At 47.7% G+C, this 13,174-nt stretch overlaps 6 protein-coding genes across 6 annotated transcripts; 1 reads left to right on the top strand and 5 right to left on the bottom strand.

Moving 5' to 3' along the window:
- Nucleotides 1–247: 247 nt before the first annotated feature.
- On the bottom strand, nucleotides 248–1,903 carry aspE (septin; the record flags this gene model as incomplete). The annotated part of the gene is made up of 2 exons (XM_056877999.1): nucleotides 248–1,382; nucleotides 1,446–1,903. 2 exons carry the CDS (start codon nucleotides 1,901–1,903, stop codon nucleotides 248–250), a joined length of 1,593 nt encoding a protein of 530 aa, XP_056726579.1.
- Nucleotides 1,904–3,952: 2,049 nt separating this feature from the next.
- Nucleotides 3,953–4,985, bottom strand: N7487_010268 (uncharacterized protein; the record flags this gene model as incomplete). The annotated part of the gene is made up of 4 exons (XM_056877998.1): nucleotides 3,953–4,304; nucleotides 4,366–4,527; nucleotides 4,583–4,639; nucleotides 4,690–4,985. The coding sequence occupies 4 exons, from the start codon at nucleotides 4,983–4,985 to the stop codon at nucleotides 3,953–3,955; spliced, it is 867 nt and encodes a 288-aa protein (XP_056726578.1).
- Nucleotides 4,986–6,713: 1,728 nt separating this feature from the next.
- Nucleotides 6,714–7,456, bottom strand: N7487_010267 (DOPA 4,5-dioxygenase family protein; the record flags this gene model as incomplete). Its single annotated transcript, XM_056877997.1, has 4 exons — nucleotides 6,714–6,970; nucleotides 7,074–7,131; nucleotides 7,200–7,332; nucleotides 7,386–7,456. 4 exons carry the CDS (start codon nucleotides 7,454–7,456, stop codon nucleotides 6,714–6,716), a joined length of 519 nt encoding a protein of 172 aa, XP_056726577.1.
- Nucleotides 7,457–8,139: 683 nt separating this feature from the next.
- N7487_010266 (uncharacterized protein) lies at nucleotides 8,140–9,512 on the bottom strand (the record flags this gene model as incomplete). Its single annotated transcript, XM_056877996.1, has 2 exons — nucleotides 8,140–9,355; nucleotides 9,415–9,512. The coding sequence occupies 2 exons, from the start codon at nucleotides 9,510–9,512 to the stop codon at nucleotides 8,140–8,142; spliced, it is 1,314 nt and encodes a 437-aa protein (XP_056726576.1).
- A 325-nt stretch (nucleotides 9,513–9,837) lies between these two features.
- N7487_010265 (uncharacterized protein) lies at nucleotides 9,838–10,851 on the top strand (the record flags this gene model as incomplete). The annotated part of the gene is made up of 3 exons (XM_056877995.1): nucleotides 9,838–10,056; nucleotides 10,128–10,347; nucleotides 10,412–10,851. The coding sequence occupies 3 exons, from the start codon at nucleotides 9,838–9,840 to the stop codon at nucleotides 10,849–10,851; spliced, it is 879 nt and encodes a 292-aa protein (XP_056726575.1).
- A 331-nt stretch (nucleotides 10,852–11,182) lies between these two features.
- On the bottom strand, nucleotides 11,183–12,099 carry N7487_010264 (40S ribosomal protein uS4; the record flags this gene model as incomplete). Its single annotated transcript, XM_056877994.1, has 5 exons — nucleotides 12,047–12,099; nucleotides 11,953–11,990; nucleotides 11,875–11,893; nucleotides 11,698–11,796; nucleotides 11,183–11,591 (listed from the first exon to the last, which is right to left on the bottom strand). Exons 1-5 carry the CDS (start codon nucleotides 12,052–12,054, stop codon nucleotides 11,183–11,185), a joined length of 573 nt encoding a protein of 190 aa, XP_056726574.1. The 5' UTR covers nucleotides 12,055–12,099.
- Nucleotides 12,100–13,174: the final 1,075 nt, after the last annotated feature.

The following is a 13,174-nucleotide window of genomic DNA, read 5'->3' as shown; positions in this document are numbered from 1 at the left end:
CTCTGTACATAACTACATTACTATATTTACTCTCTCGGAATTAGGATTCAAGATAAACTATCAAATTACCGTGCAAACAATAGATGAACAGCACTAGTACAGGTTCCGGATTTCGAAACATTTTGTCAGAAGAGAAAGGAAAAAGCAGGTATGACATAAAAAGAAGCCTTGCGAGGTGCCAGGCCGCGAAGAATGGGGGTATGTGCGGGAAGAGAAAGCAATGGGAAAGGAAGGGGGAGAGACCCGTTTATCGCGTGCGACGACCATCATAAGGTCCCTGACGGCCACCGTAGGTTTGCTTCTGGGCGGGCATCGTCGGCTGTCCATTGCGGTTGAGGCGGTTGGTTCTCCAGCGCTCATACCAGACCACGCGGCTGGCCTCCCGCAGCTCGGAACGCCAATCGGAGAAGACGGAGTCCTTCAGGCGAACAAAGTCACAGTGCTCGGGGTCATATGGATCTGCAAAGCCCCAAGGGAATCGGCGACCGACGGGTTGGTCTCCAGCTGCCAACGAGTGAGGGTCCGGGGACAGAATCGAGAAGGGAACGTGCTGGTTGATGGCCTGCGACGTGTTGGATCTGCGAGTGCCCTGGCTGAGCTGGGATGGCGAGCTGGGGACATTTTCGCTTGCGTCCTCGGATTCTTTGGCTTCGTTGGCATCCCCAGTCTTAGTCGACTCGGCTTTGTCAAGCTCTAGGATTTCATCTTCGTCCGCACTTTCCGACGAGGAGTACTCTTCCTCCTGGTCCTCCAATGTCAAGATCTCAAGGGGGTCAATATTGGCCTGCTTCAAGCTGCTCCAGACTGCCTTGCGGAGGTAGCTCATGTGGGCGGAGGTGATCGTATCCGCCTTGCTGATAACCGGCACCACAGTGGTCTTGCCTAGCACCGTGCGCAAGACCTGGATATCCAGATTCTGGTCCAGAATCCCAACCACCGGGGCATCAGTGGCCTTGGACGTGCCATTGGCAGCACGCTCAGCCATGGCGATGTTCTCGTCCAGGCGCACAGGATCCAGAAGTAGGAAAGTGCAGTGAATGTGAGTATCACGGGCACCGGGAGAGCGGATAACCTTCATCTCCTCGGCGAGGGTCTCCTCAAACTTGCTCTCCAAGAAGCCTGTCACGCCACGCAGCTGAAGATCTGCGATGTTCCGCTCCAAGCCTACAGAGTCCCACAGGGTAAGTCCGACACGTTCTCCGTCGATCTCCGTTTCCAGGTATTGCGACGCAAATCCTTCCCAGGCTGAGGTTTGGCGCTCAAGCTCTTCGACCTCCTCAGGGGTGCGCGAAGGATGCTTATGGGCAGGCATGGTCAGGGCACTGCGGAGGAAGTTGATGAATGAGGTTTTTCCCGAGTTACGAGCACCGATGACGAGCACACTAGACACGTTCCCATTGTTAGCTGGTCTGGTTTGAGGTTGATATTACATCCTAGCGACTCACTTGTATGAGGTGGGGTCCTTGCGACGGCGCACGCGGCGGGGACTGTTCACAGTGCTGGCAGCACTACTAGCATAGCTATATCGGCCACGGTGGGTCATGCTCTCGGTGCGCCCATAGGGATCGACGCTGTTGATTGAACCAGACATAGAGGGTGATGCGACAACTCCAGACTGTGGGCGAATTGGGATTGGGTCGGGGAACTTGTCACGTTCCTCACCTCCAAAGGTTTCCAGTTGCGGGGCGGGGGAAAGATCAGGCAAGCGGGGAGGGACTTTGGGAGCATAAGACTCGCGCTGACGACGCATCTCATCTTCCATGGCTTGAGTTTTGGACATCTTTTTGCGGGAACCGGAAGATTTGTGTTCGCCTAGGGGTTCGGTGGATTTAGAACGACGAAGGAATCCGAGGGAGGTGCGACGGTTGATGTCTGTTTCAGGTCCTAAGCGCGTAGTTGCCATTTCAGGATGTTTGTCTGTTCTCTTCTTTCCTCATTAGGTTCTTTTCTTCTTTTCTTTTCTTTTCTCTCCTTTTCTGTTCTCTTTCTCTCTTCTATTTTCTCTTCTGATCACCAGTTCTGGGGCCATGCTCTATCCAGGAAATCCCGATATTGCCAGAACCCCTCACCAGACGTCAGGGGTATGGAACCTTGGGAACCGCCACTCACCAATAAAATGATATGATCGGAGTTCAACAGCGCTAATACTGCAGATAGTGCTGAGATCAGGTGGAGATGGAGCAATTCAAAACTGCTCTGAAACTGGACAAAAGTGGGATTCAATCCAATTGCCAATTCGGGGATCAGATATCTCAAAAAAAACGAAAGCGTTTGCGACAGCAAATATATGAAAAGGGAATAAGCGAGAGTGGTATCAATCAAGATAGAAGTTTCCCAACCAGTGGGTGAAGGGGAGGAATTGAAATTGGGACTTGAACAAAGTTCAAAGTTCAAAGTTCCTCTGTTTGGGGGGTAGGGAGGGGGTTGTTTTTTGTTTTTATTTTTTTAATTGAAAACAGGCCTGCTCACAGCGTCCAGCAACAGCGGCGCTTGGAGAAAGATGAAAAGAAGGGTGTGGGAAAGAGAAGGATTTAATTTGACTATTTTACAATACTAAGGGGAAGATCGAAATCTGATGGATATAGAAAAGGCCATCAGAAGACCATTCAGGGGTAAAAAAAAAAAAACAAAACAAAAAAAGTCACAGAACTCTTTTGGTCCAGGGCTGTTCTCCACATTGGAGCTTGGATCGTTGGTCACCGAAAGCCGGTTCGTCCGCCAATTGGAGCTAAGGATAGACGGGATGTTTGGATTCTCGTTTTCAGCTGTACGGAGTACAAAGTAGGGGTATCATGATATTGAATATCCATGGATTAAATCCGGCTACCCGAATACACATGGTAAGCACGTTCTCCCCTCGTGGCTAAGAGGGGAATCTGGAACGTGCACTATGGGCCGTTGAAAGGTCTCCACTTGTAATCTTAAGAGATACGAAACAATCTGATATATCGCTCAAATTGGAGGCAATGTTCATCCGGATATTATAAATTACATGGAGTACAACATACATAGTAAGAGGCATTCCGTATATAATAGATAATAACTAGGTATAGAGTACAAAAGTAGTACCCAAGGACATGTTTGTCTTGTTTGCACCATCTATGCAGATTATGCCCCAATTAGTCCCAACCTCAGCTGAAATTGGACATTATACGGAGCAACTAACCGACTAAAGCTAACCTCTCCTGTCCCTAGGGTGAAGCCATCGGCTCTAGAACAATTGCTCGCAAAGCCGCCATCGTATGCACCTCATCAAACTAACTGCACCGTTTAATAACCATATCGAACCCGAGCCACCTAGGCATCTCCAATACGAGCTAGCTCAATTTCTGAAACACGGCAATTTAAGATCTCAGCCCAAACACGAGAGCTCCTCCAGGCCAACTGTGACGGGGGTGGGGCACGCGGGACTGGGCTCCAGGGCTGGAACCCGATGAACTATTTTCTTCGGCAATTCCAGTCAAAGTCTTTATTTGCCTTGCATATAGTACATCCGAAACTATATCATTTCCTCGTGGCAGTATGCAGTACGGAGTATGTTGTATGTACATATACTCTTGTACTCGTTAAAAAAAATATCGCCCTTACTCACCTGGAGAACGAAGTGGATCAAAAGTGGGGGTGGATTTCCCTTGCGTGCAGGAACTTTCTTTCTGAGAACGGTAAAAGGGATCCGGGGACAAGAATAACAAGAGGAATCAAAACTCCCTTCAACTGATTCAGGAATTTTCAATGTACTATGCTTTGCTTTTTACTGTTCGGCGTAAGGGAAGATCTCCAGTTTGAACCAAGCTGAAATATGCATTTTAATTTTTACCAAGGGAATATCACAAGCAAGCTCTCAATTTAAACAACATTCTTTCTACTCTTATCAGTCTATACCAAACCATATTCCCCTATATCATGATCCTTACAATATACCCGCCATCCACCAACAACCAACCCCCAACTCTCACGAAGTCGCATCCTCAGAAAAAATCCTAAACGGAAGCACAAAGCACGGCTTAGAAGGACACACCAGCTCCCTATCCAACCCCTTGAACTTAGGACCATTCGGACCAGCAACATTTTTAGCCTCACCAAAGATCGAAGGCTCATTAGGCGGCTGGTCATCACCCCATCTCCCATTGAAATCCAACCACGCCACCGGATCTTTGGAGTTCACAGCCTTGAACGCAGCTGTTGCTTTATCGTAGTTGTAAGTGTATACATTTAGTAGGGGATCCCACAGCACACCGCGGCCTGTATAGTCCATCAAAAACCCTGCAGGGAGGTTGAAGCCCGGGATGGTGTGGTCGTGTTTTCTGGATATTGTATCAGTATTGACATTCCACCAACATATTTCTAAAGATTTTCTGTGTTTACCCTGCAATTGCGTAGTTTGCATGCGTGCCTCTCGCGGAGTAGACATACGGCCGCTTATCCTTCTTTTCAACGGCCGCGTAGGTAAATGCCTGTCCGCTAGCATGCTGGCTATACCATATTGCGTCGGGTGTGCCGTTCACGAAGCGGATCATGTTATGTTCCCTGATTGTTTTTTTCTTTAGCCAGAGGAGCTCTACACAGTGTTCTTCACACTAACCAGTCTCCGATGTGGTCGCCGAATTCTAAGCCTAGGACTCTGCCGCCTTTGTTGAATCTAGGATCGTGTTAGTACGAAAGTTAGACTTGGGATACAGCTGAACTCACGCGTAGAAATAAAAGTAAAATGCATCAACTGTTCCATTGCCGCGATCTGCGATAACAATGACACTCCCTGTACCATTACCTATTCGCCCCTGTGAGTCTGGTCTGATACCCCGGAACCAGGCTGGTTCTGGATCGGCTTCGATGCCCTCGAGAGAGGTTAGGTAGACGCTTGTATTGCCCATGGAATTGAGCGTGTCAAGGTTATCTAAGTTTAGTGGTGACTCCACTCCCTCAATAGTTGTCCAGTTGACATTGGGTCTGGTATGATCGACCTGCTGCTGGATATCGCTTGGCATGTATGTTTCCTGGCTATGGAGCCAGACCAGGGGTGCTGTAAAGTCGAATAAGTAAGGCAATATCAGAAATATAGATTTAAGACAGTATACCGTATTCCAAGACATATGGTGGGACGTTAGATGTAGCCCTGTCGTTGGGTGATGCCCAGACTTGTTGGGTTGAAGATAGACAAGCTAGTGCCAGCGATATAAAAAAACGCATCTTGTGTGACAGTTCTCAAGTACTGAAGAGCGACGAGCACCCTTTTAATCCCTTTAAGCGAAATAATCAAGTCTTGTTACCTTATAACAATGTTTTATCTGGATTTTATGAGCATGAGTCGGAATGACTTCGTCATTCGGATGGGATTGGGAGATATACCGTGGGCGAAGAGCAGGTTAAACTAAATTCCAAGTAGTGGGTGTGTGTAATCACAAGGTCTTTTATTATTCAAACAACACCATGGATTCCTCAAGGTGACTGGTCTCCTCGATGGGGATCATACTAGTGTCCCATCACAGCAGCTCGAGTTCGATTTTCAAACTTAGACAAGAAGGCAGGGCCATAGAAAACCCAAGATGTACTCAGGTGGTATTTTCTCTGCAATAGGGTGGGATTGTTAGAAGGTTCCCTGACTATATCCTTTATCCTCCGGCATAAAGTGTATGCATTATGCAACCCCGAGGAATGTAAGTCTTATATCGGGTGTCCCATGAACAGGTGGGCGCAGTAGAAACCGTCACAATTTATTGCTTGCCAGTCACAATAATAGTGTGATCTGCGTGTCAGATCTCATGGCTGAAAATCATTGCTCTAAATTGTTGTTGGGCTGACGATGTCACCTGCCTGTGGAGCCGTCACAACACAAAGTTCGGGATGGGGTCGAATTAGGTCGAGCTGTAGTGATGTAGTCTTCCTATGGAAATTGTCATTTGTGATTCCTATTTGTCTTAGGAACCCTAATATGTGCACGGCGCTCCTCTGTTTATCTGTAGGTATAGAGCGGTGAGATACACCAATAGCATCGCGTATTTGTACCAGCCGTTGACATTCCTCGACATAATACGTTGTGGCGTTTGCTCTTTACCGTGTTGGAGGCTTGCAGTCATATCTATTCATGTCTTCAGATGAAATAGAGTAGTAGGTTATACAATAAAATTATAGTAAGGCGTTCGATATGAAATCCACTCACTACAAGACTTCAGAATTTATTTTATTTGACTATATACAAGACTACAACGTTAGCTTTGGATATTTATTCTATTAATTCTATCTATTTGCTTTACGTATCATACTTTTTGTTAGCGTAGTTAGCCTTTTCCGTCGTACCATGAAGCTTAACTATGAAGCATCTCGGACTAACCGAGACCAAACCATGGATACTAACAGCTCGTCGGTCACCAAATTAAGAATATATTTCAATATCTTTCCCCAAGTCAGTGGCGATATCTTCTCTTGTATCGCATGAACAAGAGAATAGTTGGAATCGAACTGACTACTAGTATTTGAAGTCGAATTCTTCCCCAACCTACTTAGTACGGACGTGGAATGTAGGGAACCACACTCGTGCGTAGATGCAGAGGATGCCAAGCAAGAAAGGCCCAAATAATCCGTACCATGTAGTGAACTGGACTTTTCTTCATATAACTCATCATTGATTGGAAATTATTGTACCTTGACAAAATAATGCATGAATCCTATAGCCTCTCCAGCTTCACCTTCTCAACGTCCTCTTCCTCCCGTTTTGATCAGTTCTTCTTCTTAAAAATTCCCAAATCCAACGGAATCCGATCACCAAGCCAAGTCGCACGTTGGGTATGATTGCGCTCATCCTCTGATGCCACTGTATTGGGATGAACGAGAGCACTGAGCGGACCCCGATTGATAACCAACCAAGGAATGAAAGCTCCAAACTGCGCAGGTGTGAATAAATTCACTTCGAACATTGCTACTGGGTGAGGACCAATAGGCCGGTCGAAGAAAGTATAAATTCGAAGCTCGGGGACTGTTTAAAATTGTAAGCAAGTGATCAATTGAAATGGGCAATTCAACCCCGCAGTAGACGGGCAGACGATGTAGTTCCTGGGCTAGAGGGATGTGTTACTTACATTCTCGTCTAATTCGTTCCCAGAGCGCTTTGGCAAATGCGGCTTGTTCGGGGTTATTCTAATCGATGCGTTAGCTTTGTTTGTGCCTTGGGTTTGTGGTCCGGGATGGGTGATGGCGGCACGTACTTGGAAATGATAGATGTGGACGTCGAAGCCTCCCTCCCGGCCTTTAGAAAGAGGATCGGGAAATTCCGAGTAGGCTTTACTCAACTCGCCATTTTGGGGGTTCTTTAATGACTTGCCGTCTTCGGCGCGCTCGCTACAACGGAAAATAAGTATCTTGCGTGCGATGTGGCTGCGGGGAACACTTACTCGGACAGTGGCTCGAGGTTTTCGTACCCCTCCAATGGAGATGGGTATGAGTAGGCGGATGGGTCTGACATTGTGAGTAGATTGGGGTTGTTGAGGGAGATCAAAGGGTAGTGGGTATGTAACTAAATAGGTGCGAGACTACAGGTATATGTGGTATATAACGTTTTGCTTAGTGGGGTTGAAAATCGATGCAAATAATGTAACGCAAATGTCTCAAATAATAAGCGTTGACCAATCTTTATCATATTAAAAATGTCGTCAGTTAACGCTGGAGTACCATCATCTTGCAAATCTGCGGGCCCCGGGGGATTTCCGCACTTTGACAAAGCCGCGGAACCGTCCGGTCAAGTTCAATTTACGTATATAATTGGACATCAACACTTTTTACAATAACAACCTTGGAAGATAAGTATTAATTATTAATCATTAGTTATTGTCATGCTGTTTATTTAGAAACATTAGTTGCTTACTCCGTAGTATAGATAATCAACCCTTCTGATTGAGGTTTCATGCTATTGTCCTGACGAAATATATTTATCATCACCTAAAGGCAATAACTGTAAAATATTGAATTATTGAAGAATCTTATACTCTTCTACTATATTTATAATAAAACAAGAAAAACCAACCTTGGAAAATATCAATGAATGATGTGTAAGCTAAAATAAATAAAGGAATAAAAAGTTATAATATATACCTTGGTATCATCCATAGCAGTTCGCGAACGCCAATTAAAAACATCTAGTAAGAGACACTACCAAGCAGCCCGAATATCAATATGACCATCGTCATCCACGAACTTGCCGCGATCCCATTCCCGCCCTTCACCTTTCTTCGACCATTGTACATCCTCCGGGTTGCCTTCTCCGTCGACGCCCGCAAAAGCGGTGTTATTCTTCCATTTATCAATAACTGCCTCGTCGATTCCTGCAGTACGTAGCCTTTCCTCGCCCTTATTCCTCCAGCGCTCACGATCGCGCAGCGCCTCCATTGCCATGTCCCAGTCATCGTCTTTTGTCATGAGCCCCGCGACAGGACGACGAGAGGATTCCTGGCCCATGAAGTGTATTTTGTCTTCATCTAGATGCACATCTGTAGCCGGGTCGTAGCTGGGTGCAAAGTGAGCATCGATATTGCTCATATTGTGTTTATAGGCACCTCGCCCGCGCGAGCGGATAGGTGCTTCGTTTTGACGAGGAGGAAGTGGTCCGACAAGGTCTTCTAGGGGATCGGATTCGTTGCCCATCTCGCTTTGGTGTGTAGATATAGTAGACAACGGAGACACTTGTTTATGCCGCACGCTGGTTTTAAGGTGAGAACGGTGGGAGCTATGTGGCGATGCATCTTCCCGCTTTGACCGCCGAGATTTGTACGACTCTGGCGAGCGGGAACGGGAAAGGGAGCGAGTGGAATGTCCAGATTGGCGTTTTTGTCTTCGATGGCGATGACGGTCGGTACTTCGGTCCCTGTGCGGAGAACGGTTGGGAGACCTCGAGTATGATCGCTCACGTCGCCGTTTGGTGTGTTCCTTATCTCTGTCTCGTCGATCTCTTCTAGATGACTCGTGATCCCTGTGTTCGCGTCGATGTTCACCGCGGTCTTTGTCCCTCTCTCCAATTCCGTCATACTCTTCGTTTCTTCGTCGATGCCTCCGCGACCGGTCTCGTTCTGCTGAAGGGGAGCGACTTCGAGTTCTTTTTCGATGTGAACGATTGCGATCTTCTCGATCTCCTCTCCGGTGGTCTCTTGATCCCCGCAGTTCACTCCGATCATCAGATCGTTTGGAAGAACGGTCTGTTGGTGTTGGAGCCAAAGCACTTGAAGTACCCGAGGCCTGATATCTTAGTTGGCGCATACGCTCCCGTGCTTCTCTTTCCTCTTTGAGCTTAAGAGCAGTGTTATGATTGTCTGTTACTTTGATGAGATTGCGTAGGAAGCGGGTATTGGGTTTTGGGGCATTGCTTGTCGGCCTGCAGGTGTTTGTTAGTCTTGTACTTGTGCAAACTGCAGCCCATGGGAGCAAACAAACCTCGAAGGCATAAAAGCACTCATTCCCTGAGACGCATACTTTATAGAACTCTCCTTAGCCTCCTTGGCCAAGAGCTGCGCAACATAATCGTCGTCCATGATACAGATGAGCCGTAGATCGCAAGATTCTGAGAGTGTCGAAGGAGTGTGCCAAGGATAGCGAGGAAGCCAGAGAAATAGCAAGTATATACGCTAGGCCATATTAAATAAAATAAAGGTGGAATCTTGTTCAGTTGAAAGAGAAGCAAGAGAGGCGAAGATGAAAGCGCCTTCCAAAAGTTGGACTGACCGCCTTTGATAGGGCTGTTTACTGTCCCGCAAATGTTATGCCGGTGGACTCGGCCCCTCCAAGCTCTCTAGCAATCGCATGCCACGTCGGTTTCCCTTTTCATAGACAGGTTTCCGATAACCAAACCCTATCAATATGGCAAACTCATCATCCGAAGCCCTTGCAGCACTTCAGCAGCTGGAGGAGAATGGCAATTTAAAGGACCGACTCGCGATTATTCGCATCAGTGAGCCAATTTCCATGGAAGTTGGAGGATCTTACCCGTCTCCTTCAAAACGAACCTCTGATGTTTCGGTCTCAAATTTCGATGATCCTACCCCTGCCTTGTTGGAGGCTGATCTTGCACACTATAAGGTTCGCGCGATGAGCCCGAATACTGCGAACGCCCGCTGCCCAGACGAGAAAATACTAATATTTTCGCATAGGAACTATTCTCCAAGCTGCGATTCTCCTACCTCGAGCAAGTAACAAAAGAAAAGTTCTTGCGCGCCATTGTTGGCGACCCACCTATGGTTGTCGGACACAATGAGAACATGGAACTGGAGACGCAACTAGCGGACGTGAAAGCCGAGCTCAAGGCACGGAAGGAAGACGCCCGGATTATGATTGAGGAGATGGAGCAAATGGGCCGTGACCTGGCAAGCCGTGAGTGACCAATGACCGTGAAAGATGAACATGTTGACTGAAGTGTTTTCCGCGACCATGACAGGTTACAAGAATGTCGAGCTTCAAACTACACAACTCTCAACGCTGCCTGCTTCAATCGAAAACCTCGAGTCAACAATCGCCGAGCTCCGTGCCAAGCAGGTAGCCACCATGGACCCTTCCAATCCTAACAATGCTTCCTCCTCGCAGAATCTTCCTCTTCCTGCGACCTTGGCCCTGCTGGCGGAACGTGAGGCGGAACTGGCAGCGTTGAACCGTCAGTTGGCTGCCGTGCACAACACATTACCTCGGAAGACCCGAGAGGCCGAGGCAGTAGAGAGAGAGCGCAGCGTGCTTGAGCGACGGAAGTCAGATGCGATCGCGCAAGCCCGTGAAGCGCAACGCAGGAAGCAACAGGGTGAAAGTGATGGACTAGAAGAGATGGGACGATGGTACAGGGGCGCAGAAGAGACCTTGAAAGAATTGGTGGGTACCCAAGCATAATAACAGTCTGCAGGCCAAGCCTAGGCTTGTGTACGATGACACGAGGGACGAACGTTTGAGCTTATCTTAGGCGGGTGGGGATCGGGGATAATGGCGTTTAGGATCTACTGTACATATATGGGTCCATTAATATTACAATTCTAGGCTACAAAAATATGGGAATCGAATTAAATCGGGTTCCAAATTGAAGCCTTTCGGCTGTTTTTGATTCATTGTATTGCATGATCGTAGAACATGAGACGCTATGCAGTCATTTTGAACCTCCATGGTATGAAGGCGCCCCAAGCGAAACCCGACCGTACTCCATTTTTTGGGGAATCTAGAGAATAATTTACTCCTCCTCCTCCTCCTCGGCGTCATCACCACCGGCGGCGGCAGCGGCCTTCTTGCGGCGAACGCGACCGGGACGGCCACCACCGAAGGGAGAGGTGAGAGAGAAGTCGATGTGCTTCTGGGAGTCGAGACGGACCATGAACGAGGGAACGTTGACGATCTGCTTTCCGACGCGGATGTGGCGCTGCTTGATCAGGACACGGGCGTGGTGGATGGACTTGGCGAGACCAAGCTTGTAGACGCAGGTCTGGAGACGGCGCTCGAGGAAATCGTCGGCCTTGAGGGCAAGGACGTAATCGAGCTTCATGCGGGACTCATCGAGCACACCGATGCGGACAAGACGGCGAATGAGGGCATTGCCTTCGAAGAGACGCTTGGGGTCCTTCTCGTCGAGAGTAAGGAGCTCACTGTGGGGAAGATGAAAAATTAGCGCTATGTTCCACCAAATTCGATTTTTGCATAGGCCCGATCGCTCGAAGCCTCACGAAATCGCAGATTGTTCTTCGAACATACCGAGCAGCACGACGGATCTTGGAGAGGGTGAGCTGGACACGCCACACCTCGCGCTTGTTGCGCAGGCCGAACTCGCCGACAGTCTTGAGCTCAGCATCACTAGTAGAAAAATTGTTAGGAATATGTATACGACATAGCCAGAAGCACGCTTCTGGTTAGTGGCCGGAGGGTACTGACAGACGGGCCGACTCGAAGGCTGTGATGGAGTTAGTCTTTAAACATTCAAATTGATGATTTCGTTGGAAATTCACTTACGGCGACGGGGGACCTTGTAGGTCTTGGAGGAAACGCGACTGCACGGAAATTGGTTAGAATGATGCGATGCCTTCGATTTTGCTCATATACTCACGGGGCCATAGCTGCGGTTAGATGGGCGGAGGTTGTCGACGGGAGGTCGAAGGGTCAAGGATGAAAAGAGAATTTGAGTGTGTGTGCTCGCGCGAGCCCTACCCTAGTCCTAATTAGGGAATCTAATTAAGTTGATTATGTCATCCAGTATCTCCACCTGGGCAGGACCGTGGTTCCACTCTTTACCTTCGCGGCCCTTGAATCGCCTATGGAAATTCATCTGCAGCTATCATTTTTTTTGATATATTTGTCCGAATTACCTGGGTCTACTATTACAACTACTTGTGCCGAACATAGTATGAAATCGAGGGCTTTTTATTTATCGCTCTGACTCGGGACCTCTTTTGATGTTGCACCGGGTAGATCATCAAAACTGGGGTCTTTGCATTATGGTTTCTTGCTCCATAACAAGCAGGCGGCGGCTATATGAGCCGGAAATATTCAAGTCGTTTTTGCCGTCTTTAACTTCCATATTAGGCCCATCACAATAATCAATAATCAACGGGCTAGATGCCATTTTCCCTAGCATCCCGACTTGGTGGTCACTATAGAATTTCGACCTGGTGAAGAATGGCAATCAGTCAAAGCGGTCAGTGATGTTCAAGTGCATCTAATTTGCATGATAGTCCAGATTGTAGAACTGGGACCAACGTTGCTGGCTGCTGGATGGTTGTCATTCAGATTCCAGTGCCACGATAATACTGTTGTTGCCGTGTCAGTTCACTCTACAGTATCGCCAGCTGACGTCCATAGACATGTAGGGCTTAAGTGTGTATATCGTAGTTGAGTATCTCTTAAGACTTGATCCCCTGAAATTCAGAACCATAACTTTGAGACCGAGCGAGCGTGGACATCACTAGATGTTTGTCTGATATGTATGGCTGAGGATATCAGACGCCAAATTTGTCGGGAAAGAGGGTTGGAAATCACGAGTCAAATCATGGAAATCGAAGAAAATATTGATTTCAAGGCCTAGCAATAGCAGAATTTTTCGTTTGATTCAAGAACGCTATAATTTCCCCCGCCAGCACCGGTACTACCACCTGCACGCTCGCCGTTTTTGATGATTCATGGCTACTATGTGCCAGTCACACTATGAATTATTAGGAGCACTAACATGGAATAAAAT

The sequence above is a fragment of the Penicillium crustosum genome (assembly GCF_028827405.1).
Source record: "Penicillium crustosum strain IBT 35664 chromosome Unknown utg000004l_segment0_segment0, whole genome shotgun sequence".
Taxonomy (NCBI): domain Eukaryota; kingdom Fungi; phylum Ascomycota; class Eurotiomycetes; order Eurotiales; family Aspergillaceae; genus Penicillium; species Penicillium crustosum.
Note: the sequence above shows the minus strand (reverse complement) of the source record. Positions and strands in the feature narration are given on the sequence as shown.